This window comes from Accipiter gentilis, chromosome Z, assembly GCF_929443795.1.
Source record: "Accipiter gentilis chromosome Z, bAccGen1.1, whole genome shotgun sequence".
Lineage (NCBI taxonomy): Eukaryota > Metazoa > Chordata > Aves > Accipitriformes > Accipitridae > Astur > Astur gentilis.
The window spans coordinates 53,558,846-53,586,127 of NC_064919.1; the positions used below are offsets into that span (position 1 = coordinate 53,558,846).

The window sequence follows — 27,282 nt, forward strand, 5'->3', positions numbered from 1 at the left end:
GAGTGCTATTGGGTTTCACCCTTGGCCTCAACAACCCGTCTGTTTCACTACTCAGCATCCTCTGAGGACACTGCTAATTTTAACACATTTTGTGGTTTTGTAATGTGGCAAATTCCCACTACGTGCTAGACAAACAACTTCTGCATTTGTGATTTAAGCCACACTTGAGCTGGGGCTGTCAGAGGTAAAAGATTAATACATCGTTCCAGCTGATCAGTTCGTTGTCCCTCCCAGATTCTTCAGGGAAGTTTGCACACTGGAAATTTTATGTAACTTTTTAAGTTTTGAATTTGAAATTGTTGTCAAAATACCTAAAACTATTATTACAGCATCAGTGAACACTCTGTGGCATTTTAATTGTTTTGCTAAGGAGTGGACAGACTTTTGTTCCACAAGTTGTTTTCCATTTACTGTTCCTTAAAAAAACCTCTTTAATATGCTGGTTTTTTCAGAATATGTTTTTAATCTTAAAGTACATATTGATGCTTAATGATAAGGCAAGAGGAAAGACTGGCCACACTTTAAGAAAAATGCTCTAATCCTACAGCCTACTTGCTCCCTCACTTGGAAAATCTTGGATGGCTCTCAGAATATTCAACACCATTCAAACTTGCCTTTTCCTCTAAAAAGGATGCAAAACACTAAATCCCTTCTCCAAAACAGAATGTTTGTAATGTCATGAAAAGGCAGAACAGATGGTATCATAAAGCTTAAGGGGAAAGTATAGCACTTTAATTCAAATTGTTTGACAGAGCTAAAGACAGCCACTTAGTTACCAATTGCTTAAGTTATTTATGCTCCTTTGTGTAAAAGAATAAAACAAGAAAATTAGAAAGTCTTGTACATTTCAGACAGAAAAGGTTAAGATAAGGCAAAATGGTGCTTTATTTGCTTATGTTATTTGTTAATAGTAATACGCAAAATGTGATTGATCTTATCAAGCAGCTTTACAGAATTGTTTGAATAACTGAAAACTGATCATATAATTTTTGGTTTCACAGTGGGCAAGTTTACCCTGATACAATGTGACAGCCTACTATGAAAATACACAGAGCTCCATAACTTGTAATCTTTTGCCATTTTCCCTCCACTTTTAACTAAATTAGTTTTGCAGGGCACCAGGATTTAGACTGTGATTCAGTGCATTAACTTATCCCCATACTGCTTTGATTGAGCAGCAAAGCATCCATTACCAATGCCATATCCAAAGTGACGTTTCCATACAGACTGCCTGCTGTTTCATTCATAACCACAAAGCAGCCTGAAATGACTTTACTTCTTTTTACAACTTGCAAGGAGTTAATGGACTGTGCTGGCCCCCTGCCAAAACCTTTAAGAAACTTTATTAATGTGTTATGAGGCTGGGACACCATAGTGTGGGATTTTATTGGTTATTCATTTTAATGAATAAAAATATGTATGCACAATTAAAACCATGTTTTCAAGCAATTGCCTTCTAGTAAATGTTAAGTCTTTGTCAATGATATTCTTAATGTTTGCTAATCACATTTTTGTCTTTCTCTTTTCATAATGTAAAACTTTGCACTACAAGAATATTAAATTTGTATTGTGAATGTTCCCTTCAGTGCAGGCCCCACCTTTAGCCCAGAGAATACTCTTTCCTGGTGCAGAAAAAGAAGCATTGAAAGCTTCTGTCTGGACTTTACTGTGTCCCAACAAATGAGCCACTGCAGAAGATGATGAGAAAGACTGTGCGGACTATATTGCTGTGGAGATGTAGGCAGCCTGTACATAGTACATAACATATGAAGGGCTAATGTAATGCAACTAGCTTCAAAATTAATGCCAGAAGTCAGCTGCTGGTAGGCTGGTTGTCTGATGTGATTTCAGTGTTATTTTGCAAACATTTCTCCTCAACAGGCAATGGAATTAGTTTCTGTTACACATTTTTAAGATTCAGAAGTTGCTCAGACAATGAAATAGATAAGACAAGGTAAAACTCTCAACAGTTTCTAATGTCTGGGAACAAGAACAGAGATGGTTCATTGCATAAAGACATATGAACTCTTTTTTAAAAGAAGGTAGTTTCCTTAATTTTCCTTCCATGATTTCAAAATAACAAAAATCTCTTAGAGACATTTTTTTCTGAGAAGCCTCCCAATTTTCAGTCCTTGGATGCTTTTCTCTAAAACTGGTAGATACTATCAGAGAAAAAAATAATCATAGCTTTAATGAAGACAACAATAGGAAATAGAGAAAGAAATGTGGAAGAGAAATTCAGTAGGTGATGGAATGAAGAGTTAGTAGCAAAGCAGAAAGTTTAAATAAAAATGCCTTAGTCTGTTTAAATAGTTAACTGTATTAGCACATGTTGACAACTGTTAAGTTGGCATAACAACTTCCATTCTGCTTTCAGACTTCTCATTTGAACTTGAAATTTTTGAAGCTTGCTCCTTTAGAAAGCAGTTGTGCTTTGCATGTAATTTGAGCAAAAAAGATGAGAATAGTTTGCATGTATAAGAAGACTCATAAAGTACATTCTTTCTTGGTATAAAAATGAAAAGAGCTTGTGGTTTCATTTACAGTTTTTTCCTGGGAAAATTACCTGGAGAATGAAAAACAAGCATTTGCTGGGGAAATGACCCTTACTGAAGAGTGCTGCAGTGATTATTTTAGGTTTGGTGGTGGTGTGCACAGTATTTTCCTAGGAATAGTGCTTCAGAATCCTGGGTGTAGTTTGACCTAGATCCCTCCTCTCTTTAATCTCTGATGGTGATGGTCTACACAAGAACTGAGGAACTGCCTAGTGTCAATAGGCCTGACACAGCTAAAGATGGCCAAAAGCATCTGTAGTTAGTGAACAAAGCTCCCAAGGAGATGTTTCATTCAGTAGATCATCTCCAATTGAAGATTTGGAGTCAGGAATAGATTTTCAAAATAAAGTGGAGGCATCCTTCTGCTAATAGAGACTCTATTTGCAAAATAAATATTTTTGGGTTTTTTTTTACACATATGTATGTGCACACATGCTGCATGGATATAATTTCTGAACTCAGCTTCTTTCTAAGTTTATATAGAACCTTCAATGCATGAATATTTAAGACATTAGCCTCATGTGAGGCAGAATATGAACAAAGGATTACAATATGTTACATTGCATATGGCCCAGAGAGCTAAGAAAAAATTGTATGGCCAACACTGACTGTGAAATCTTGACTTTCAACTATCTATCTGTGCAACTTAGTTTTTTGCATACAGCTTTTGTATACTTTAGGCAAGATACATTAGAGATCTCTAGACGTGCACAATAAATAATAAGTTGATGCAAGAAGCAGAATTAACTTATGATAACTTTTGCCTCCTCATTTTTCAGAATCAAGTACAAATTTCAGTGTTCTCTTCCAACAGATTTTTATGGAATTTAGACCTAGCCATTAGTTAAGGAATGTAAGGAAAGAGGTGGTCTTACAACACTTCTGTAAAGCTGAAACATCTGTAGTGATGCTCCTGATAGAAGAAATACTTTGATTTTTCCTGTCTTGAAAATTCACAGCAAAAGGAAGAGAACGTAGGAGTAACTGTATATTAAAAAAAACAAAAAAACCCCCATCATCCTTCTTTCCTTTGAATACTTCAGAAACCCAGGTGCCAGTGCCAGTGAAGATGTGAACCAATTGGTAGAGGCCTTTCTAAATACATGTGTGGAACAGTTAAGATACAGGGATGTTTCCTGCTGCATTAAAATTACAGCATGAATATCATGGCATTTTTTAATATGTTAAATAGAATTTCACAGTAATTTGAAACATGGAAGAGTTAAAATTTATTAACTTTTTTTTTTTTTTTAGCAAACCTGTTGGCAGTAGCATGCAGAATCCGGGGACTGGGGATGGGATCTAATTTCTTTACTGCTTACAGCACGGAAGTGCTGAGTTACTTGCAAATACATACTAGTCTTTATCCCAGGTTGCTGGCCTGATATCAGACCGGACAGATAAAGTGAGACACTGGAATTTGATCTTGAGAAGGCTGTTCTTATATGTCTATTTTTTGTCTTTAGTAAATTAATAGAAATGTATTCATGAGCACTTTTAATATCTCTTTAAGTCCAGCTAGGTAAAAAGGGACAGTTTTGAGATTCCGTGTAAACTAAGTACTTGGTTCTTCCATAGGGGAAAATGGCCTGTATTTTTTAGTGCTGTAACTGATACTGCCATGTTAACCCAGCAAGGAGGAGAAATGTGCAACAGGTAGGTATTTATTTTTAAAATAAACAAGTGCATTTGAAAGGAAGAAGAGTGGCATGATATTCACAGAATAAAGCTTCATCTGTAGAGGCTGTTAAGCAGCAGATAAGAAGATAGAGAAAATGACATAATTTTGTGAGGATAATGTTTTACACACAGGAGATTAACCATGGCAGATTCTTTGGAAAACAGAGGTGACAAAGATGTCCGTGTACATATCTGACTGATAAAATATTTGCTAGCTTTGGGTTTGTTTGGGGTTTTTTTGTTTGTTTGTTTGTGTGTTTTAATTTTTTGGTAGAGAGCAGTTTAAAGGTGCACTTATTAAATATTAATAGAAGAGAGACCAATTGAAATTGCATGCTGATGCAGTCCCCATGCTCTTTGGAACCTTAACCGTAGCTCACTGGTACTTTACAAGGACATCAGCATTACATAGCTGTGTGACTTTGACCCTGATTACTAATTAAACAGAGGGTGAAAGTCACTTAATTCAGACGCCTGTTGAGTGAACAGAACTATCACAGTGAATGTCCTTTGTATTTACAGGGACAAAGATTTGCTCTATAGAGTAGAAAGCGTTAGAAATGAAATAAAAGTTATATAAATAATTGACTGGGCTCGTTCTGAAGTCTTCTGATGCAGCAATGTGGCCATAGACAATAAGCAGTTCATGGATCAGTAGACCAGCATTTTAATAAAAAGCTCCTGTTCAGATGTTATTATATAATGATAGTTGATAGGGAGGCTTAAGACAGTAAATAGACAGGGACAACACCCACACGTTTGTATTCACTTAGTGTCTGTAAGGTTGTGGTTCTCCTACTAATGGACTATTTTCTTCTGGTGTGGACACTTCCTATTTTCTTTTTTAATTCCAAGTAATGATAAAATGCCTGGAGAGTTATATTTTTTAAAGGAAATTCAGTGGAAACATCATGATACACTCAGGTGTCACCTGTCATTACCCAGACCACCAGGTCTACCTGGGACTATGGAGAAATTGTTCAGTGAGCAGTAAGAAATCGGTGGTCTCAGCAAAGGCTTGAAATGCCCCTGCTTCAGCCATAGTCAGTTATGATTACAGCACAGTAAGCAGGCCGAAGGAACGTCTCCATTTATATTAGGCTTGACAATGGACACAATGAAAGAATACTCTCACGCCTTTATTATTCAGGCCCAGGACAGAATAGCTAAGGTTTCCTATTTCTGGCCAAGGGTGGGATAGCTTGGTGAGGATGTCCCTCTCAAAATCAAATACAGAGAGGCTGGCACAGCAGAGGCTTGAGATCTGTGGACTAATTTTGTACATTTTGCTGGTGGCTTGGAAAAGAGAGAGACTTTCTTTAAAAGTGGACAAATGCAGTCAGTGCGACGGAGGTATCAGGTGTCTGGGACATTGCTGTTGCCTTGTGACTAAGCGCAGAATAGCTGTGCTTTGCGAAGGTCCCAACGCATATGCTCCTGGCACAGGGGGATTGTTTGGCAGTTTATGCATAATTTAAAACAATGAAATTAAGCCTCCCTTCAGGAGACCCCTTATCCCCCCTTTTTTTCCCAGTTATGGGATACTCAGAGCAGTCCATATGCCTTCCCACCCGCCACTGTGCATGGTGTTCTGGTGAGACTGGTGGGACTAACCTGTGGTGCCAGGTCCTCTGCTTGTCTGGAAACCCAGCTCCTTGCCTCATTTAAAACAATCAAAAGGTTTTAAAACCAGCTTTGGCTTTTGCCCTTCGCACAGGACGACACTAGGTCGACGACATTTCAGGATAACTGTTTGGCAGCCATTTTAGATACTGCCTGCGCTGAGAGCTCTCTGGCTGCCAAAAATTGCAGGCACTCTGTGCCAAAACACTCTTGGCAGTAGAGATAAACTTTGCAGAGATACACAGTCCAGAAATATCTTATAATTACAAAGCACAGGGGGCAGAATGTTTTTACAATACAGCTGTGCTAATGTAAACATTTAATTTGGCAGCCTTCTCCACCCACTTTTCAATTAACGGGGTTTATGCAGATACTTTAGGTCTGCAATAAACTTTATTGCTACTTCTCTTAGAGTACAGTTTATGAAACACAGATTTGAAGTATTTTGGGGGCTTTCTATCCATTTAGCAAGGCACATTGAAAATGTTAGGCTGTCATAAAGGGAAGTGTCAATTCCTGTTTTAAAATGCCTTAGCTCTGGCTTCACTAAAAGCCTTTGCTTTAAAAGCATATATTAATTGGGGCCTGTCTCCTTTGGTTTCTCCCAAAGCAAGTAACAGGATATTAATAGAAAGAAATGAAATCACTTAAAGAGCTACAAAAGGACATTTGTGCTGGTGATCATTAGAAAAGACAAATGTTCCTGGTGTTGCAGAATGGTGCTACAGAGAACAGCTCTGAACAGCAGTTCTTATGAATATAATTGCAATAATTGTGTGATAGCTGTGGTAATTGTTCTTATAGAGTAAAAGAAAAATAATTTCCAATCACGAGCATTATTCAGCCTTAGACGGCAAAAGCAGCCAAAGATCCTTTCCTGCAAACTTCAAAATGCTGGAGGTTACAGTATTTTATAATGAGATGAGTTAATTGACTTTGTGAAACTGGATAATGTTTTATAATATAAGAATACACATCAGATAATATCTTTCTATTCACTATCAGATACATTAAAGTAACTCTCTCTAATTCTTTTTGCATTTTGTGAGAATGAAAAGCTCCAGTGTGTCTTTGAAAGGCCAGAATGCTGAGTCCTTCCTCACAGTCAGGAGCTCCCCAATCCTGTGAAGGATCACACTGCGTCAGAGGGACCGTCCCCGGTATGGAGGGCTCGGTGTTCAGGGTCTAGGCAAAACAGAGTTAGCACAGTCACAGAACTAGATTAGCATGTTCTCTAGGAATGACAGACTTTAGGATTCAAAGGATCAGTTCAGTTTGGATAAGCTGAGGTCTAGGAAAGATTGTATCTTTTTTGAAAGTGTGTTGAGATTTCTTTACCCATGAAACTTGGACTAGCATCCAAGAAACTGCTATCTTGTCTGCTTTCATTTTGGCATTTGTATTTCCAGGCCAAGCCACTCATGGTTGTCAATAATTATGCAGTAGCAGCAGCAGCAGAAAGGCTGTTGGTTGTCCCGCAGCAGTCTAGATGATGGTCTCTGCCCCACAGAGCATTCAGCTTTGGTTTTCATGTGTGTGGGGCCAGGAGGTGGTGGTGGTGTGAGGCAGGCTGATGACTGGCGAAGGGCACCAAAGTGTCTTCATGTGTTTTTTCAGCTATTGTGCAGAAACTTATTGAGGGCTGGGTGAAGGGGTTTTGCTTTAAACTTCAAGCTGGGGAAGGAACGATATGGAAGTAGATAAAAGTGACAATGTTTGTGAACATCACTGAAGGCGTAGTTTACCAGTAAGTTTGTAAATGGGCATGTTATGGCCCAAAAGCAAGCGAGTGGAATTAGCTGCTTCAGTTTTTAATGAGTTCGAGAAAGTTTGATCCTAATGTGAGTTTAGGCCATCAGAAAAACAAGAGTTTCTTCCAATTGATTTGCCCATTCCTAATTTTCATTGAAGTGAATTAATCTTAAATGCTGTTTTTTAAAAAGTAGTTTTACTTTTTTACAGTAGACATCAAATAAATTTGATTAGGTTAGTAAGTACTAAAGTGTAACTAGAGAGATATATTAAAAAGATAATTGAAGAAAGTCAGCAAAAGCAGATGTCAAAGCATTAACAACATAAGCTAGGGTCCAGTTATAAAGATAATTCTGTTTCTGTAACCTGTTGGGTTATAAAGAGGGAGGGAATATATTTTATGGATGGGATCCCACACAATTGATTATTCCAGGAATTCAGCATAACTTTTGTCCCTTGTGATCACAAGACATTTTCTTAGACTCCTGTTGTAGGAAGTGGTAATTGCTTTTAATTGATTGTCTCCTTACTCTTTCTACCAATCAATCAATAAATCAATTGTGCTGATAAATTGGAATTATCTAGCTGTTTTCCTTATGTGTTGTTCCCTTAATTAATTCAGCATTGTCACTGTGATTAGAGTGCAAGTGCAGCAGAGAAAAGAATGCTTTTAGGAGTAAAATGAAACTTTTTAATAGACTTTGGCTATTTCATCAGCAATAAAAATTCAGTTTGGTGGCAAAGGACCTCATGAGCGAGATCCTTCTTCTCTCCTTTTGTGGTGGGTTGACCCTGGCTGGATGCCAGGTGCCCACCAAAGCCGCTCTATCACTCCCCCTCCTCAGCTGGAACGGGGGAGAGAAAAATATAACGAAAGGCTCGTGGGTCAAGATAAGGGCAGTTTAATAAAATGATAGCAAAGGTCGCGCGCGAAAGCAAAGAAGAAACAAATGATGTTACTCTCTACTTCCCATCAGCAGGCGATGTCTGGCCACTTCCTGGGAAGCAGGGCTCCAGTACGCGTAGTGCTTGCTCCGGAAGACAAAAATGCCCCCCCCTCCGTCTCCCTTCACTTAGCTTTTATATCTGAGCTGACGTCATATGGTATGGAATATCTGTTTGGTTAGTTTAGGTCAGCTGTCCTGGTTATGTCCCGTCCCAAGATCTTGCCCTGCCCCAGCCTGCCATGGAGGGGAGGGCAAAAATGTTGGAGAGACAGCCTTGATGCTGTGCCAGCACTGCTCAGCAGTAGCCAAAACACTGGTGTGTTATCAACACCTTTTCTAGCTACAGAGCTGCAGAGCACAGTGCTATGAGGGCTGCTATAGGGAGTACTAACTCCATCTCAGCCAGACCCAATACACCTTTATTTGGCTACCGAAGTCTGTGAGAATGTTGATCATGGCACATAGGCAGAATCAGCATTTTAAAAAATGATGCTTTGTAATTCATTGGTGTTCCGTACAATAAAATGGGTTGTAGTAAATGGTGGTAGTAAAAGCCTGGCCACAGGAATGAAAGACCTGAAAGGCAAAAGTGAGAAATGCATTCTACAACTACAACGAGATTATCAGTGACCTTCTACAACACTGATTTAATGAATAATTGGTAAATAAAGATCTGTATAAATTGCAATCCCCCCCTCCCTTCCCAAGGCTTTACAGGAGCATGGTTGATATTTAGAAAGGAAACAGCTTTTGTGTTTTGTCTAGCAATAAGCCTCCTAAACAGTTGGGTTTGGGACAAGACTGTTTTGTACCACTCTGGGAGAGCAGAGTCCCTGTGAAGCTGCTGAGGGTCTCCTATATGTAAGCCAATCTCCAGGTCCAGCCAGGAGCCAGGCCTTCTTGGGGAGAGCAGCAACATGTACCACGCTCTGCCACGTCCCCTTCGAAATTCGTGGTCTGCTCTAAGTGCAAGGAGCCTTGAGTAACTGATGGAGGAAACATCTATACCACACCACTGGTGGTGCCGATGTCCTGGGGTTTCCCACCTCTGCCTTTGTGGCCACAAGCACCACTACTGCACTGCCTCAGGCAGCCTGCAGCAATCTGCAGAGCTTATTGCTGGAACTGACCTACATCCACCTGCACCTGGAGTGGGAACTGTACCCACAGCAAAGCCTGAAACAGCATCCCTCCATTCAGGGGTTTGGGAGGATGCAGGTGTGGTTGACAGCCACCTTTACCCAAAGACCTTCTCTTATCCCAGATCACAGGTTTGAAGCTGGATGTTTAAATAATGTTTCGGTAAACGCTTGGAGTCCAGTATTCCTGCTCAACCAATGTGGCAAGAATTAAAATAATATTTTCAAAGAGGTAAATGCAGTTTGGTGCAATTGGCTGTGCACTGCGCATCCTAGGAGTGCTTGAAAGCTTGGATGCCCATGAGTGGGGTTGGGGACAGAAAATGAGTGTGTGTGTTGGGGATCCCCTGCTCTGGCATTATTTTAGAGGATTTTTTAGAAAGATTTTTTAGCAAGCTGAAAGCTCATACTGATGTAGCATCAAGCTTTTAACCTGCCAGCCCTTAGATGGTAGTAACAATGCTGTGTCAGTTCTTTAGGAAACACATAAAAAAAGGACAAATGAAGTACCCCCCTGTACAGCAGAAGACAGTTTAAATAGATTAGGCTCCGGCATAGCACTTAAGTTTATCAGGCATTCAGTGTTTAGGATGTACAATACAGCCATATGTGACTTGCCAACTATCTGGGCTTCCCCCACTGTTTCTGGTTTGGCAACGATGTGGTTTTTCACCCTGTTGCAATACTGACTGCCAAGGAGACATGGCCAGCTTTCTGCTTCCTGTCTTCCTCTTTGTCCTGGCTTGGCCTGCACTCTGCCTGCCAAGTCACAGATGCCAAAAGCTCATACAAAAAGGTCAAACAACTAAGGCTTGAAATCACCTATGCCAACATTTGTATTTTCTTTCTATTCTTCTGTATTCGGCTAAATGGAAAGTACACAGCACACAGCTGAAACAGGAATACAGAGAAATATTTGGCAATAGGAGTGTATGGATTACAGTTTTGCAAACTGCTCACAAAGGGAGTGAACACTCAACATTTTAAGAGGAATTCTGAGTAAAGCTCAGTGAAATGTGAGGTGCTAATGATATATAACAACCTTTTTTGGTTTTGTGGATTTATCCCCCCCCTCCCCCCAGTTTGTTTTTGCTTACTCCTGCAGTTTTACTGTATTTGGCAGTCAAGTTCCTTTGGAATTTGGTACTACACTTTGCAGTTGGTTCTGCAGCTACGTTAATATCTGTGACCCTGTTGTAACTACTAAGAAAATTAAGGTTAAGGTAATATTTATAACTGGGAAGTTCTAATAATAAGTAAATAGCCGTTCAGAACCTAAACTTCACCAACATAAATCTGAAACCTCCTGAACTGAACAGTGTTGTACATTTTTCCCCCAGATGAATTTTGTTCACTGATTTTTATTCAGCTTTTCTCCACCTTGTGAAGCTGACGCAAGAAAAATACAACTACCACTTTTATTTCTGTAATGTTTCTTATCATGACTATGATATTAACCTAATGCTTTAATCTCCTGGTTTTTCACTAAACACTAAGGCTGATAATAGTAGGCATAAATGCAGCATGACTGTTGGCCATGAGTTGTAAAACTGCATGATTGTAGGGAAAGCCTTCTGTTCAGATGATTCATCAAAGCCCAGGTTGCAAAGCACAGCTTCGTATTTCACTCTTCAAAAGAGACTATTCACTTTATTCATTATCTGCTCGGCCTCTCCCCTACCTTGCACACCTTTAAAGAGAGGGTGTTTCTTTAAAGTAACAGCAACAAGTGAGAGAAAAAAGAGAAAGATCCTTTCAGCAATAAGCTCCTTCATAATAAGCAGCATTTGATTGTCTCTTACTCAGTTAGTTTGTTTAACTACAAGTATTTTCCTGGACACTGGGAAGGACTTAGCATTGAGGAATATTCCTAGGCATATGGTGGTGGCAGGAGGAAGGAAGGTAGAGAGAGATTGCAAAGAGAAGGTATGGAAAAGAATTTATTGTTGGTTGTTTTGTTCATTCATACAGGTGGTTGCAAGTTATCTTATAGTAAATCTTTAACAATTTCATACACAGTATTATTCCTAAAGTTAATTATAGACCTAGACCTTGGTAAAAGAGCTGCCAATGTAATTAATGGAATAACAGTGCGCTTCCTAGAGTCAAACATTGCTTGTGGACAACCACTTCTAACTACATACACACAAAGCCACATACTCTGAATTCATTGCATACCAGGGAGTAATTTACTCACATGTATGCCCTCTGCTATTAGTAACACAACAGAAGAAACCTCTGTAACTGTGGATGGCAATTATTACTATTACTTGTCTGTGCTGAAAGGTGGGTTGTCTGTCGCTGTCCTTCCAGCTGTGCTTTGCTGCGTTGTGATTTACACACTGCCAACTATACTTGCCCCCTAAGCAAAGAACATTAGTAACAGTGAAGGAGTTGAGTAATCATGCAGCTTCGTTTCTTTGTTGGTGAATGTTTTGGATGTTCTTCAGTGCCACGGTGGGGATAGTAATTTTCTCAGGTACCTGAAAGTGAAACCTCACGGCAGAGTTTTCACAGAGCTTGATTTTATGGGGTATTTAAGGAAGCTTTCTCCTGGGAATGCCTGAAATCAGCAAGATGATCTTGATCGCTGCTGTTTATTTTGTGACCTTAAAATTGACAAACCTGCCCCACAGAAGGAAGGACTGTGGGTATGCTTATGTGTGAACAGGAACAAAATTGTTTTAAAAATTGTCCCTTGCAGGCCATCAACCTTGAATTTGTTGTTAGCAGGGACTGAACATAGGTAGTCATCTGATCCAAGGGTCTTCAGGCTGTACAGGTTGTTAAAATCAGTCTGTGATCCCTGTAAGGAGGAGATGGTATTTCCTAAGAGGCACAAATGTAATTTTTACAGATTTCAAGACAGTAATGAGTTTGTTATTTGGGCTAAGAATTTATCTTGGCTTTCTAAAGATTTAAAACATTCCAGTCTTGGTCATGAGTCGAGAGAACATATTTCAGCTGTCTGCGAGAATACTTGAATGAAGTATGGAAACATAGGAAAAAGTATTTTTTAACACATAATCCAGATATGTCAATTTACTGTGGTTCTGCCCTATTAATTTCATGGAAGGATACAGTCCAGAGAATTTGCCTTGTTCTGCCCCATAATCACTGCACTTCTTTTTAAAGCTTCATTACTTAATAAATATTATTTCCTAACGTGATTTTTATTATGTATGTTTAGCCTAGTCTTTTTTTTTTAAATGCTGCAACACACTGGTTACATTTTTTTGCTTCTGCTGATTATTAAAAGGGACTTACGCTAGTAAATTTAGGAAGGCAGCTATCATTTTGGTGCTGACATATGCCTTTACTCAGAGATCCTCATGTGATTGCCTATAATCTACATGAACTTAATGTTAGGCTGTGGCGTATAGTTTGAAATGGTATAGGTGAGAGCTGTGCAAAGATACCCACACTTGCTGTGACTGAGCCAACTTGTCATACAAGCCAACTTGTGTATGGGAAACAGTGTAGGCTTGCAAGCTTGACAGTCTTCCTAGATTAATGTTTTCTGGGCTGTCTCCTATATACATACACATACTGCCTAACAAACTGTGGTAACCTGTAGACTAAACTATGTATAAAGCTTTAGTTTTATTCTTACTGTCATGGCGATCTGTCTTCATGTGCTGCTTCCATCTCCTGAATACTTATATCATGCTGTTATCAATAGCTATGCATATGGAAATAATTTGATTGTTCATTTGATTAAAATTGAAGAAAGGGGCCATAATGTAGTGCTAGTGTTTCCTGGGGGAACATAGGGCTTTAAACCTATAGCAGACAAACTGGCTTGATATGGAGCATTTTTTAACTTTGTTACACGAACTTAATTTTGAACAATTGTGTATGTAGGAAGGCTAATGCCAGAATGACTTTGGAAAAATTGGCCACAAAATGTGCTGGCATATTCTTGGTTTCCAGTGGCTGCTTTGCTGCTGGTGGAGCTCTGTGTTGCCAGTCGTGATGTTGCCTCGGTCTGCTGCGAACAGGTCACACACCCCTGTTCTGCTCCCGCATGTGGAAGTGCATTGGTGCCAGTGAACAGAAGAACATCATGTGAAAAGCATACATTGCTATGGGACAGCTTCAGGTTGGAGAGGGTTTGGGAAGAGCTTGGGGCAGGCTGATGAGCAGGCTTTTTAACTTCGCTGCACCCTGGGATCAGGTTTTGGTATTTTTGGTGTTGGTTTTCTTGGTTTGTTTTCTGCAAGTGTGAGGTGTGACTAGTGGGCCCTGTGCAATGCTTGCCTGTCAGTCACACCCACTGGGTGGAGAAACACAGCCCTAGGCCAAGGTGAATTTCATGAGAGAATTGGATTTTCTCATGTTCTTGCCGTTACTGATATCATACCGCTGTCCTGAAAAGGCTCTATTGTTGTTCGTGTTTCACTTTTAGCGTAGGCATTAAAGGGATACTGTTTGTTATTCAGATATACAGCACCTCCTGGAAAACTGCTTGAAAACATGAAAGCATTGGGGGCTTTGGAGATTTGCTTGCTATAACTGTTCATAAGGGTAAAGATTATTGTCTAACTATCCAATTGGTCTCATTTGCATGTCAATGCGAGTTTTTAGCAACTGCATGGAAACCTGAACTACTGAAAGATAGGCTGATCTGAATGAAGTCCTAGTCTTGGCTTTGCGTGCTTTTCCAAATTCATGTTAAGTTGCTCAAGTAGCACAGAGAGATTGACTTCACACTGCTCTGAAGTGTTGTCAGCAATCACAATGAAAGGAAGTTGGGCTAGAAAGGGAGCTGTAAGATTTTTTTCAGAAGTGCACAAGGTGTGTGTATATTTGTGGAGGGCAGGGAGGGACAGGTAGAAGGGAGGAAGGAGAGACAAAATCTGAGAAGTTCACAGGTTTCCATTAATGTACTGTCATCTGCTTGAAATCAGTCATAAAAAGGTCTGCAGTAATTACAGAGCATACACCTGTGTTTCATCTAACTCCTTCAGGTCAGGTGAGTTTAACCCATTTGTCCAGAAAAATACAGCACAGAGCTGTCAAAGTGCTCTAATACACATAAGAAGATGCTGAACTGAATCTTGAACCTGATATGTGGGTGCACAAGGGGGAAAATGATTAGTATTGTTCCTGGAAAAAGGACAGTGTAAATATTAAGTTGCTATTTTTTGCTATAAAGTTTTTAGAAAAATCTGAAATATTTCTGTAAGGAATGCTGTTGTGAAGGTGCTGTTGTTCACATTTATTCCTGTTCTTTCATTAATGCACAAGAGAGTTAACATGTTTAACTCATTAGAGTTACCACTCTACAAAACCCCTACAAACATTGGTCTATAAGTAAGATAACCCTGAAGCCATATGCATTTATAATTTCAGCACACACACATGCACAGATCCATGAATATACAAACTTATTAAAATGGAAAGGACTGTTTGGATTAAATATTATCTTATATCTTTAGCCAGCAGAAAGTTATTTTTTAAGTAAAAAAGGGCCTTTAATAAGAATGTAATTCCTGTAGTTATAGTAGCCGTATTGAATGTCTAAGGTTACTCATTCTGGCTTCATGTCTTGGAGCTGTTAGGTGGTGCAACCCTTTTTGCTCTCTGCCACAAACTGAAACTTGAGTTTCTGTTGTATTTTCAGTAAACTTGTACAAGGTTTTTTAACTCCAAAGACTTTTTTTTATAGCTGCAGACCAAATCAGACTTGATAAATTTTTCAAGGTCCTGCTGTGGTGGAACAGCGGTAAGAAAATAAGGCTTAGAAACTCTGGATAGTTAAATAATGTTCAAGGCACTGGCAAGTTACCAGGTGCAGTAAGAATTTTGAGTTAGTTTGGATTTGGGTTTTGGGTGTGGTTTTTTTTTTAAACTTAATTAACACTCAATTTATACTCATGCAAACAAAAAAAGTAGTAAGCAATAAAAATAAAAACCTTGGAATTTGAATCCATACATATGTTTTTTTAGATAAAAAGTAGTATCCTTTTCCCAAGTATATAATACCCTTAGGTACTACAAGAATGTGTGCTAGCTTTAGAAAATAATTGAAATAAAAGAGCAAAAGTAGCCTCTACTGTATACTGAACCAGCAAGCATATTTTAAAGTCTTGGTTGCAGAACTGCAGTTGGTATTGTACCTATGCCAGGGAATTTCACCTACATAGATGATGCGAATACATTAGAAATTAGCAGAAGTGAGGGATATGCTGATATGTAATATACAGTGAAACTTACAGAATTACAAAACAGATGCTCCTCTGCGATATTAGCCACAAAATGACAGAATTACCTTGGGAAGGCGCAAATGAACATGGTCAGATAGGTCTTAATATTTTTTTAATAACTTTTGACCAGTATGACTGCAACAGCGGTACTATTGCTAATAGGGAGATGGGGAGTCTGTAGGAAAAATGTTCCTTAAAATTACTTTGTTTAAAATTTGAAAGTCAAGGTTTAAACCAGGAAACTTTTTTTTTTTTTTTTTTTTGGCCTTTAAAAAAAAATCCTTGAATTTTTTGCAGAACATCCCTGCCGAAACTGAAAGCTGGGTTAGTCGTATATTTCTATGTGTTAGTCAGTTCGACATTTAAGTACTCCTGTGGCATATCATAGGATTAAGTTCTTCTAATTTTTCTCTAATTATTTCTTTGTAAAAGGTCAAAGTAGACACAAAATCAATGTGTTGGTCAGAAATATTTTTTTTGATCACTGTTGCTTCAGTACTCAATGCATGATCTCTTCTCATTGTTTATTTATTACCAACCTGCATATGCTGGAAAATAAACACGCAATTCCAGTCAAGTTTGTGAACCACTGCTATGAAGAGGTAGGGTGATTTTTCTCAGCCGGTGCTTGTACATTACCTACTTAGTTCCCACTAATAGATTTAATCTTTCTTTTGTCACTGTTAGTCTGTGGGAATATGGACAGGCAAAGTGGTGTGTATTTTGTCTATGAAGTTTTAGGTTATAGCAGATGGAATTAAGTCCACTTTATAAAGAATACAGTAACATAGCCTACAAATTATGTGTATATACTGCCATTTGAGATGCTGCTCTCATAAACATGCTCTATAATAAAAAATACGTGACTTAAGGATTCACAGAACTATGCCATTCCTTATGCCGCATCTCTGATAGATGTAAATTAATATCCCAGTGTTTAAAAGTTGCACATAGCATCAACTGGCAATCTCAAGATAAGAAATAGTCATCAGTGTATAGGCAGCAGTTGGAAAAAACCCAAACCAACCAAGCAGCCAAATGCAAACCATCATCCTTTTGGGGTCTTTTCTTGGTGTATTCCATATTCTTTATGCTAAAGGTCATGTTTTACCACCAGTCGTAAAGTTGAAATTAATTGAAATGAAAACATAGTTGTGGTAGCATTGTGCATCATAGGTCAAAATTAGGAGACCCTTTGGTAAATATTGTAGTATTTAGAAACACTACAATGATGGTCAGGTTGTCATATCGTTAAGCCTTTTCCCTCCAGTTTCAGAGAAAACATTAATTTTGTTTTGGGCTCCTAAACACAGTTATGCTTACTGGCAGAGGTATTACCCCATGCTGTTCTTAGCTGGCTTGAAGAAATACTAAACACTGCAGTGCTCTAGTCTAATTCTGGAGTTTCCATGATATGTAAACCCCCAGCATTTTATTTTAACTGCTGTTTATTTCCCTCAGCGTATAGTGTAGTGGCATACTTAGCTTTTTAGGAGATCCATGTCTACAGATTAGTAGAGAGGCCTCATGAGCCTCTGCTAATATTTGTAAACTTCTTTGTGGGTTCTTTGTCAGGTGATGTTTTAGACTCATGAACTACATATGATTGTTACTTTCTGAAAGGCTGAAGAATCCAGCTTTTATTACTATATGTTTTAGTGGAGGATGCAATGGACTTTGAAGAAAAATGGCAGTCCTATCCTACAGTATTTGCTGAGCTGTGCTTTCTTTTGTACTTTTAAACTGTAATTTACCATGACGCGCCTAATCCAAAACTCACTGAAGCAACTTTCCGTTGATTTTAACAACCTTTAGCTGAGACCCATATTGAAAAAACCTTTTCTTTTTCGTAGTCATGTCACCATTATCCCGTGCCTAAAAAATATTGCCTTATGTAGTAGAAATGTGTATTTTATCTCCCTGAACTCTTTTTGCTTTACTGCCCTAAAATGCTACAGAGAATGAAATCCTGACTGCGTGGGAGTCAGTGGTAAATTTCATGTTGACTTCCTGGAAACCAGGATCCACGCAGAAGTTCTTAGTAATATACATTGCATGAAGATGAGGGTCAACCTTTGTCTTCCACAACATAATGAAGTGGCCGGTTTATTAATTGGCTGAAGGTATATGCAAGCAAATTCCTGTTCTTTACAAGCAGATATGAACTTTTTCATTAATATAATGAATATAATTTCTTTCTTCTCTAACCACCCAAATAAGCCTTTCATTGTGTTCTACCTTTTGCTTTTCATTTTCTGAAGAATCCGTAATAAAAGCCTTTTATGATACATACCTTGATGTAAAAGGTTTCTTGGCTTCCAAGAACAACTTCTGAATGTTCTGACTATAGCTAGTATCCACAGTATCTTCCAAATGGATAAAATTAAGCGTTCATATCTCATCCTTTCCTACTGAATCCAGCAAGTTTTGGAAAGCAACCTCATTCTTTCACATTCATCCACATGTGGCAGGCTACCTATGTAAATCTCTTCTTAATGTACATGTCAAAAAAGAGCTCAGCTAATATTCTGAAGTATGGGAAGCATTTGTTTCAATCCATGAAAAGATATAACCCTTTTCTTAACTTAAAAACGTGTGTGTGTGCACGCACGCGCGTGTGCGCATGCATATATATATGATGTGTATATGTTCCATGAACAACTTATCTTATAACACAGCTGGCAAAAGTTGTTCGGTTTTCAAAATGAGCAACATATGTTCTTTATAAATTGTATAAGGAATATTCTGAATAAATAGGTGTTGTGATTTATTTTACATAAACACATAAGGGAATTTAAATTAAAAAGATAAATCTGTGCATGGGACATAAAGCTAAAAAGCTGACTATGCTTATTGCTATTTTGGTTCTAGTAAGTGCTTCTAGGTCCTTGAATTTCTTTCAACTGTATAAAAAAACCTGGATTTACTCCCAGAGCTCCGCTTCTTAACTAGGGCAGTTTAAAAACTAAACAAGGGCTGAGTCAGTTAATTAGTTTAAATAAGATTACAAATCAGAAACACATTACGTAATGCTGATTTAATTACCATTTTTTATTTACCTCATTAAAACACTCTGAAGAAAAGTTAATAGTCCCAACAACGGCCGGTCGGGTGACTTGGCAGCAGCAGGTCTGAGACGCTGATAAAAGGGGAGGTGAAGCGGGGAGCCCGCCACGGCCCGCGTGGCTCTGACGCCCCGGACCGTCACGCGGTGCCTCGCTGCCAGGCCATGTGGCGGGCAGGCACCGGGGCGGTGGGATCGCCCCGACCAGCCCGAGGGTGGTGACGCCGCCCCGGTGGCAGACCCCCGCCGCGGGGGCCGGGAAGCCTGTTTCAGGGGGACGGAGGGGCTCTCTGCTGGGCGGCGCGGGGTTTCGCCCAGTCGCGCCGGTGGCGGGCGAACCTGTCTGTTGTGGGAGGGCGCGGGGGAGCACGGTGAAAGGGGACGGCCGATGACCGAGGAGCTCCAGAGCAAACAGGTTCAAACCGAGATGGAAACAGGGCCCAGCTTCTGCCTGCCAGGCCGGCTGTCTCCCAGAGGAAGCGCCGCCATGCCTGAGCCCTGGAGGCTTTTGTGAAATGGCAGGCCTGCTTGGGCTAAAACCTGGGTTACCTGCCTGAGCCAGTGGGAACACAGGTAGATACCTTAGCTTTCTGGGGCCGGCAGTCACCTCTGTTCCTGGCTGCCTTTTTCAGGTAGGTGAAGGTCAGACGGCAGCACCCTTTCAAGGTAAAGAGCAAAGGTCACGGTTATGGTGCCTCACGGCTCCTGGTGTGGCACGTGGGTGCTGATGAAGCCTGCCCCCCGTAGGACCAGCACATCCGGCCTTCAGAGCAGCTCCTGCCACTGCTCTGGTCTCCCAAGATGTCCCTTCTGTGCCTCCTGGGTGCAAACTAATGAAGCGAGCAAAAAGCAGTGGGGATTACTTGCCAAAATGGAGTTTGCACTGACGCCTTCTTGAGGTTTGGATACACCTCCTATCAATAGCAACCAGGACTGTTATTTCTGTGTCAGCCTAAGAGCCTTTGCCCATAGATTTCTTTGGTACGCTTACTTAAATTTGTGGAAACAAGGTCTGAAAACAGATCAAAGCTAATGATATGTCTTCGGAAAACTGGAGGGTGCCACAGAGCTTCTGCAAGGTGAGCGACAAGCAATCCCACCTTGCACGGCCAGCGGGGTTTGGCAGTACAGTGTTGTCTGGGAGGTGATGCCACTGCCCCATGATCTGCATCTAAATGTCTAACTTCAGATCTCTACACTGCTCATTTACCACCAGCTGTATGAATACCAAGCACATTAAAACTTGTAGGGCTAGCGCCTCTTATACTTATCCAGGGCAATATCATTGTACTAGAGAGCAGTCTTTGTGAACACAGAGGAACTCCTTGAAGAATAAGGGTAGCAGAATGACATTTTTAAAAGAAGTCACTGCTTCTGTGTTGTGAAGAGTTTCAGTCTGCATGTCAGGAACACATATTGCTAACAGGGTATATGCTGTTGGGAAAAGATGTGAGGCTTCGTCCTGCAAACATGCCTTTCTCATGGTGAAGCCCTACTTGTTTTTTGAGGTGCTGCTTCTTCCTGGTGTGAACTGTGGTTCATACCATATATCTTCAGGGATATAGAATCATAGAATCATTTGGGTTGGAAAAGACTCATAAGATCGTTGCGTCCAACTGTAAACCTAACACTGCCAGGTCCACCACTAAACCATGTCCCTAAGCGCCACATCTACGCATCTTTTAAATACCTCCAGGGATGGTGACTCAACCACTTCCCTGAGCAGCCTGTCCCAATGCTTGATAACCCTTTCAGTGAAGAAATTTTTCCTAATATCCAACTTAAACCTCCCTTGGTGCAACTTGAGGCCATGCCCTTTTGTCCTATCACTTGTTACTTGGGAGAAGACACTGACACCCACCTCACTACAAACTCCTTTCAGGTAGTAATAGAAAGCTATAAGGCCTCTCCTCATGCCTCCTTTTCTCCAGACTAAACAGCCCCGGTTACCTCAGCCACTCCTCATAAGACTTGTTCTCTAGCAAAGAAAGTAGTGGGGGTGAGCATTTCATCGTACGAAATTAGTTAACCAAAATTTTCAGGGTAAGTATTTCCATTAAATGTAGTGGGCTATGAAAATACGAAAAATAAATCCCACCTGAAGTTAACAAACTTATGAAAATGAGGGTGGCATTTCCATGTTTATAGCATCATTTCAGCAGATACTTAATAAAATAAAACACTTGCAGCTTGTTTATACCATAAACAAACTGTTTTGTCACTAGAGTTGGTGTGAATAATGCTCATAAAATTGTACAATAATTCAGGGTCGTCAGATACGGAAATGGTACACAATGAAAGGCATTGCTTTTGCAAAATGAAATTGTTAAAAGTATTTGGGAAGTTTATCAATCCAATCAGTTGCTTTGTCAAGGTAAAATACTGTAGGTAGTAGTAGAAGGTAAGTGTGTAGTAAAATTATGAAAATAATAATTAATGGTGCTGAGTTAAAGTACACGGATGAAATTGTTTATTTATTTGCTTTATGGATTTTTGCTGATCACGTTATTTGTTTTGGAGGAGAGGGAGATATCTTGCTTTTTTGTTGCCATGGATGCTTTCCTACCATGACGTTGTTCTGAAAGTCTTTGAAAGATGAAGAGTTGGTTTGGAAAGTCTTTTCCCCATGTGGACAGCCCAGCAGTGGATCTGGGGCCCAGGGAGGTTGGGCTGTCTCCATCCTTGAAGGTGTTTCATGCCCTGACTTTGTAAAGACCTGAGCAGCCAAGTTTGATTGCACGACTGAGCCTTCCCTGGGTGGGGGCTGGGACTAGAGACCTCCCCAGCTCCCTGCCAGACTGGGGTGTCCTGTGTTCCCGTGATTTTCAGGGTACAACCATTTGCCTCAATTTTGTGTTGTCAGGTGGCAATGTAATCTTGAAGGATGACAGTCTAGGAGGTAGTTGTGATTCTTGTTCATAGTAGTGACTCTGCCAGATACCATATAGATAATGTGAAGGCTTGAACAGCATCAAACTGTACATGATGCTACATCTCTCTGGTCCTTTATCGTCCCCCATACCCAAATCATGGACTATCAAAGAACAAGGGTGTATTTACATGCTGGTGAATGATTAAATCAGTGTCTGTCAGCTGAGATTAACTGAGTGCAAAGGCTGTCTCCTAGCCTGTGGCAAATGAAAAGTGAAATGTGTTCATTGAAACCACTGAGGAGGTTTATTTGATTAGTATGGCACCTGTGGAGAAGCTGCTTATTTCTAAGACGTGACTCAAGAAAGTATTTTTTCTTTTTAGAGATTCTGCCTCTATTTGTTTTCCAGGCCTTCAATGCTATGCTAATGCAGGGAGCCTTAGAAGTAATATTCCTTGTACATTATGCGGCATAAGAGAGGTATAGCATAACTTAGTTTTTAAAGACAGTATCCTCTCTTACCTGCTGAAAAATGAAAGATTAGACTACTGAGGTGAGCAATAGTAAAAATCCCTCAGGAAGTTGGTGAACAGCAGTGTGACTTTCTTGGTGTTGCTGGGATGTATGTCCTTCCTGCTGCTTGTTGAAGACAAGGTGGTGCGAAGGGAGAGAGCATCTTGTGCCTCACTGGGTGGCAAACCATCAGCTTTTCTTTTTCCTTCTGCCTTATGAAGCCAAGAGTGATGTATAATGGCAGAACCTCTCTCCTAGTGCATGGCAGCGGAAATGGATGGTTTTTTCTCACCAGCAGCAGGCCCCAACAGTTAGCTTTACTTAACCCTGGCTGCAGTGAGGGTTGCCTGCGCTCACAGATACTCATTAGGATTGACCCCTAGAAATGAAAACATAGGAAACAATTCAGTATAAAATATAGCAGCTTCTTGACATCCTTTCTTACTGTCTTCTAAAAGAAAAAGTAATTTAAGAGAAAGAGTTTGAATGTCCTGGTGGCAGCCATGCTGAATCATGATAAAGTATACATAAAGTGTATCAAAGGTTACATGAATATCTACCAGATAAGAGTAAAGGCTGGCTTGAACCATTCTCATATAAACTGTTCATCCATGGAGCAATAACTTACCAAGGCATCAGCTGCTGACTGTTGGAGCAGTCAGCACGAAGAATAGCAGAGCAGAAGATACGCTCACCATAGTTGTGAGCTGCATGTGAAAGCCATTCTGGGAAATGGTATGTGTGAGTCAGCTTTTGCTCTGTAGGAAATAAGGATAAGTACTTCTGAGATCTGTGTGGAAGAATTTTTTTCAAGAAAAGCACATTGACAGTAAATTTGAGAAGAAGGTTTTAAAAACAGACAAATAACAACAACAAACAAAAAAAAAACAAAGAAAAAAATAAACTAAGGGAAGTTACAGTTGGGAGCTACCTAAATGACAATGTTGAAAATTTCCGTGATGAGGTTTTATTTGCTACTAGCTGTGTAGCTTTGCTTACAACTTCTAGCTTAGGAAGTATTTTTTTTTTTTTTTTTTTTAATGTGCACAGAATTATTTGGTGGGAAAATTGAATGTAAGGCCAGCTAGACAGACAATGAGTCTGGTTTATGTCTTTCTCCATCACACTGGAAGAAAAGCCTGAAATTTTTAAACCCAAGCCTCATGCTGTTAATTAATGATCTTGTGCAGATGAGGACAAAAAAAGATTTAAAGTGTCTTACCATGTCTTTTGCTTTCTTAGTTTCTGTGGCTTTCCAAAAATGCCTCTTGCTCCCTCTTGTAGAAGAGTATTGCTTCAATGTCTCTTTTCATTCAATGTTCTGCTTATAAATTAAGTTATTCATATGATTTATTCCTACAATGATCATGGTTCTCTTGTTCTTTGCAAGGCTATTTGCATCCAATCTGATCAGGAGAGTGCTTTACAATTACAGACACTGGTAAGAGAATTGGATTGTCACAGACCATCTCAGGTCTGTGTCTTTCATCCTGAGAATGAGATGCTTCTGCGTGCTTTAAGTGCAGAGTTGCATAGATTGATGTCATGGTTTAACCCCAGCTGGCAACTAAGCACCACACAGCTGCTTGCTCACTGCCCCGGGGTGGGATGGGGAAGAGAATTGGAGGGGTAAAAGTGAAAAAACTTGTGAGTTGAGATAAAGACAGTTTAATAGGTAAAGCGAAAGCCGCACACACGCAAGCAAAGCAAACCCAGGAATTCATTCACCACTTCCCATCAGCAGGCAGGTGTTCGGCCATCTCCAGGAAAGCAGGGCTCTATCACACATAATGGTTACTTGGGAAGACAAACACCATCACTCCAAATGTCCCCTTCTTCCTTATTCTTCCGACACTTTATATGCTGAGCATGACGTCATATGGTATAGAATATCCCTTTGGTCAGCTGGGGTCATCTGTCGCAGCTGTGTCCCCTCCCAACTTTGTGTGCACCCCCATCCTCCGCGCTGGTGGGGTGGGGTGAGAAGCAGAAAAGGCCTTGACTCTGTGTAAGCACTGCTCAGCAGTAAGGAAAACATCTCGGCATTATCAACCCTGTTTTCAGCACAAATCCAAACCAGCCCCATACTAGCCACTATGAAGAAAATTAACTCCATCCCAGCCAAAACCAAAACAGTTGATACTCTCATAAAGAATACAATTCTTTGCTTTCTCAGCTGCTTTAAGTGAAGGGTTAAATAAGTTCTTCTCATATTCATCTTACAATAATTCTTTGCTTTCTCAAGATCATTGAGACCCCGCTGGCGACTATGTTAGTAGCATCTACTTCTCAAAACACTGTGTGAGAATCAAGCTGTAAAAATCATGATGGATAAATAGTTAACATAAAACAAAGCTTAGACTGACTGGCAAATTATAATAACTAGCCAGCTGCTTATCCCTATAACTGGAAAATTCTTTGCTGAGTTTACCTTACTATAATATGAAAAAGAATAGTTTAAACTACCATCAATCTTTAAATCCTGCATCCATGTTGACAATGAGAAATAGGAGTAAAGGCAAATTGCTGTGCAAGAGCTAAAAATGTTTTTCACTTTGTGCATCTTTTTAGTGAATTTTAACAGGAGAAAACTTCAAGGCTATTTTCTGGTAGGCCTCATTAACCCAGATGCAAATCTCTGTGTTCCTCAAGCTACGGTGTCCAAGCTTTGTTAGGTGCATCTGCTACCAAATTGACACTTCATTTAGCCACACGTCTGCAGTAGTTTTACACTCTGACCATTGCTGTGTAAAATTAATCCTCTCTGATAATCTTAATTTTAATAATAATATGTATGCAGAAGCAGAGCATGCCTTTTAGAAGAATATTAAAGTTCACCCCCTGCAGGGCGAACCTTCCCATTGCAATATAGCAAAAAGGACGTTTGTCCATATAAAGGTTCATATGTAGAGAAGCATCAGATTTTTAGCATTTCTTGTAGCTGATTGAGTTTTCAAATTAACTTGATTTGATTTTATAAAGGGCTATGCTCTATCTTATCATGAAAAGAAACAGGCATACTGAATGGCTACATATTGTGCTGTACAGTGGGACTCTCAAGAGTGCCCAAGTGCCCAAACCGTGGGATGTGCAGAATCTGACTAGGAGGCCTGCTCTTCATTCTTTTTACCCAGGGTTGAAGAAGATAGAGGAATTTTTATGTGAAATTCATTATCCAATGTGTATTTTATTGTGCGCAAGAGTGATTTCATTCAGTATTGTAAAATTTAGTTGTGTTTTTAATATCATTGGAGCTGGGTTTCACATATGCCTTGGTTTTCCAGTACTCTGGTAGATCCCCAGATGTTTGTCTTCTGTGACAACTGTCTCTGATGAATTCAGTAGAACTTGAACTGTGAAATGGATTTCCATCTCGGATAATATCTTCTGTAGAATCAAGCTTGTGTTAAACTGCTTGAGAGACGTGTCAAGCCATGTTTGCTAAGCTATGTAACGGGTGGTAACAGATTTCAGTGAACTTCCTGTAGCCGGTGGAGGGAATCTTTTGTTCTAGGTTGAGGGCTACATTGGCTTAAGGAAGCAGTGATGACAATTGAAGGACAAGTATTTGTTGATATGTACTTTTCTCCTTTTCTATTTTTTTCCTTTAATTTGGACCCTGTAAGCAGCAACACATTCAAGAACTCTTGACTTCCCACTGGGGTCGATTTGGCAGTAGCAATTTCTGTAGTGTTATGATGCAATTGTTTGGCAGTCCTATGCTCCTAACAAGCACTGCTACATTTAAAGAAATGGATATTTTTATTCAGACTATAAACCTGCTCCTTTTTAGATACCTACATACAGAGCAATTGGTTGTGCTTCATCTAATTTCTTATTCTTTTTGCATACAAGAGTGTCTGTCATGTCTTTGTTAGTAACAATCTCTTGCAGTAGAGCAGGGGTTTGTTATATTATTGGTGTGGGAATACAGCAAAAAGTAGATAGTTTCAGAAGCAACTGCTTTTATGAATAAGGTTATAATTTATTATTGTGTGTGTTATCATCAAATTGCATTCTCCTCCAGATTCATTAGGTGCATGTATCATGAAAAGAACACTCTTTGAAGCCTACAGGGTTTGGGTTTTGTTAGTTTTTATGTTACATAATCTTCGTTTCACAACAGCAATTCTCACAGACCAGGAATACAAATCCTATATTGTATTAAAATGGACAGTTGTGTCTTCAGTGCAGTCCCAAGTTTGTGGAAGCAGCATAGGCCTTTGTGCTTTAAGGAAAGGGTAAAGAAACAGGACTCATCACTGAAAATGCCATTAGTTACCTGATCCAGTGTGTCTTTCTGGTCATTCCCTGAGAAGAAACTACCTCTGCTTTGCTGGTTATGCAATATTATATTTGGGGAATGGAGGGAAAGAGAATGAAAAGTTACCCTTGTAGATGTGTTTACAAACTTGAGTATTTACCTGAATGACTCTCTCGTCCTTATTCAGTGATCTATGAGTTCCTCTTATTAGGACCATTGAATCTTTCACAATGTTTCTGCTTCTGCATAAAAAGTGTTACATGTAGTGTGTTTGTTCAATAATGCCTTCATGAAGAAAGTCAGGGAAATGACCTTTAAAGAGCCAAGTTAGGGATTAGTTTAATACTGGAGAAGGGTATTAAAAGGTTGTGAGATATTTAAAAAACAAATTAGTAAAACATTTCTTTCATTTCTTCATAGATTCTGGACAACCAGGAAGTCCAAGCCACAATGATCCTGCCAAGAATCCACCAGGTAAATATAAGTTCCAGAACATGTGCATCTAACATTGTTTGAGAACAAAGATACTACTGTTAAGAGTAGAGTTAAGAGACCATAATTGGTCAGCAACTTATTTTGCACTGGTAAGTACATACAATCAGGACAAGCTGTGATTATTTTAGTTCTTTTAAACTGGCAATGCCTCAACTGTAGTTTCATCAAC

The 27,282-nt window shown here is 39.7% G+C and overlaps 2 protein-coding genes across 14 annotated transcripts in view; both read left to right on the top strand.

The window, feature by feature from the left end:
* The window catches only part of NFIB (nuclear factor I B), a 281,489-nt gene that overhangs the window by 182,131 nt on the left and 72,076 nt on the right, over positions 1 to 27,282 (top strand). For all 13 annotated transcript variants that reach the window (XM_049794731.1, XM_049794723.1, XM_049794732.1 and 10 more), the window contains exon 3: positions 27,039 to 27,092. In XM_049794731.1, the coding sequence (XP_049650688.1) occupies positions 27,039 to 27,092 (54 nt within the window). The remainder of the gene's footprint in view (positions 1 to 27,038; positions 27,093 to 27,282) is intronic.
* LOC126036218 (nuclear factor 1 B-type-like) overlaps positions 1 to 27,282 on the top strand; it is a 127,940-nt gene that overhangs the window by 79,884 nt on the left and 20,774 nt on the right. The window contains exon 3 of the mRNA XM_049795747.1: positions 27,039 to 27,092. Within this exon, the coding sequence (XP_049651704.1) occupies positions 27,039 to 27,092 (54 nt within the window). The remainder of the gene's footprint in view (positions 1 to 27,038; positions 27,093 to 27,282) is intronic.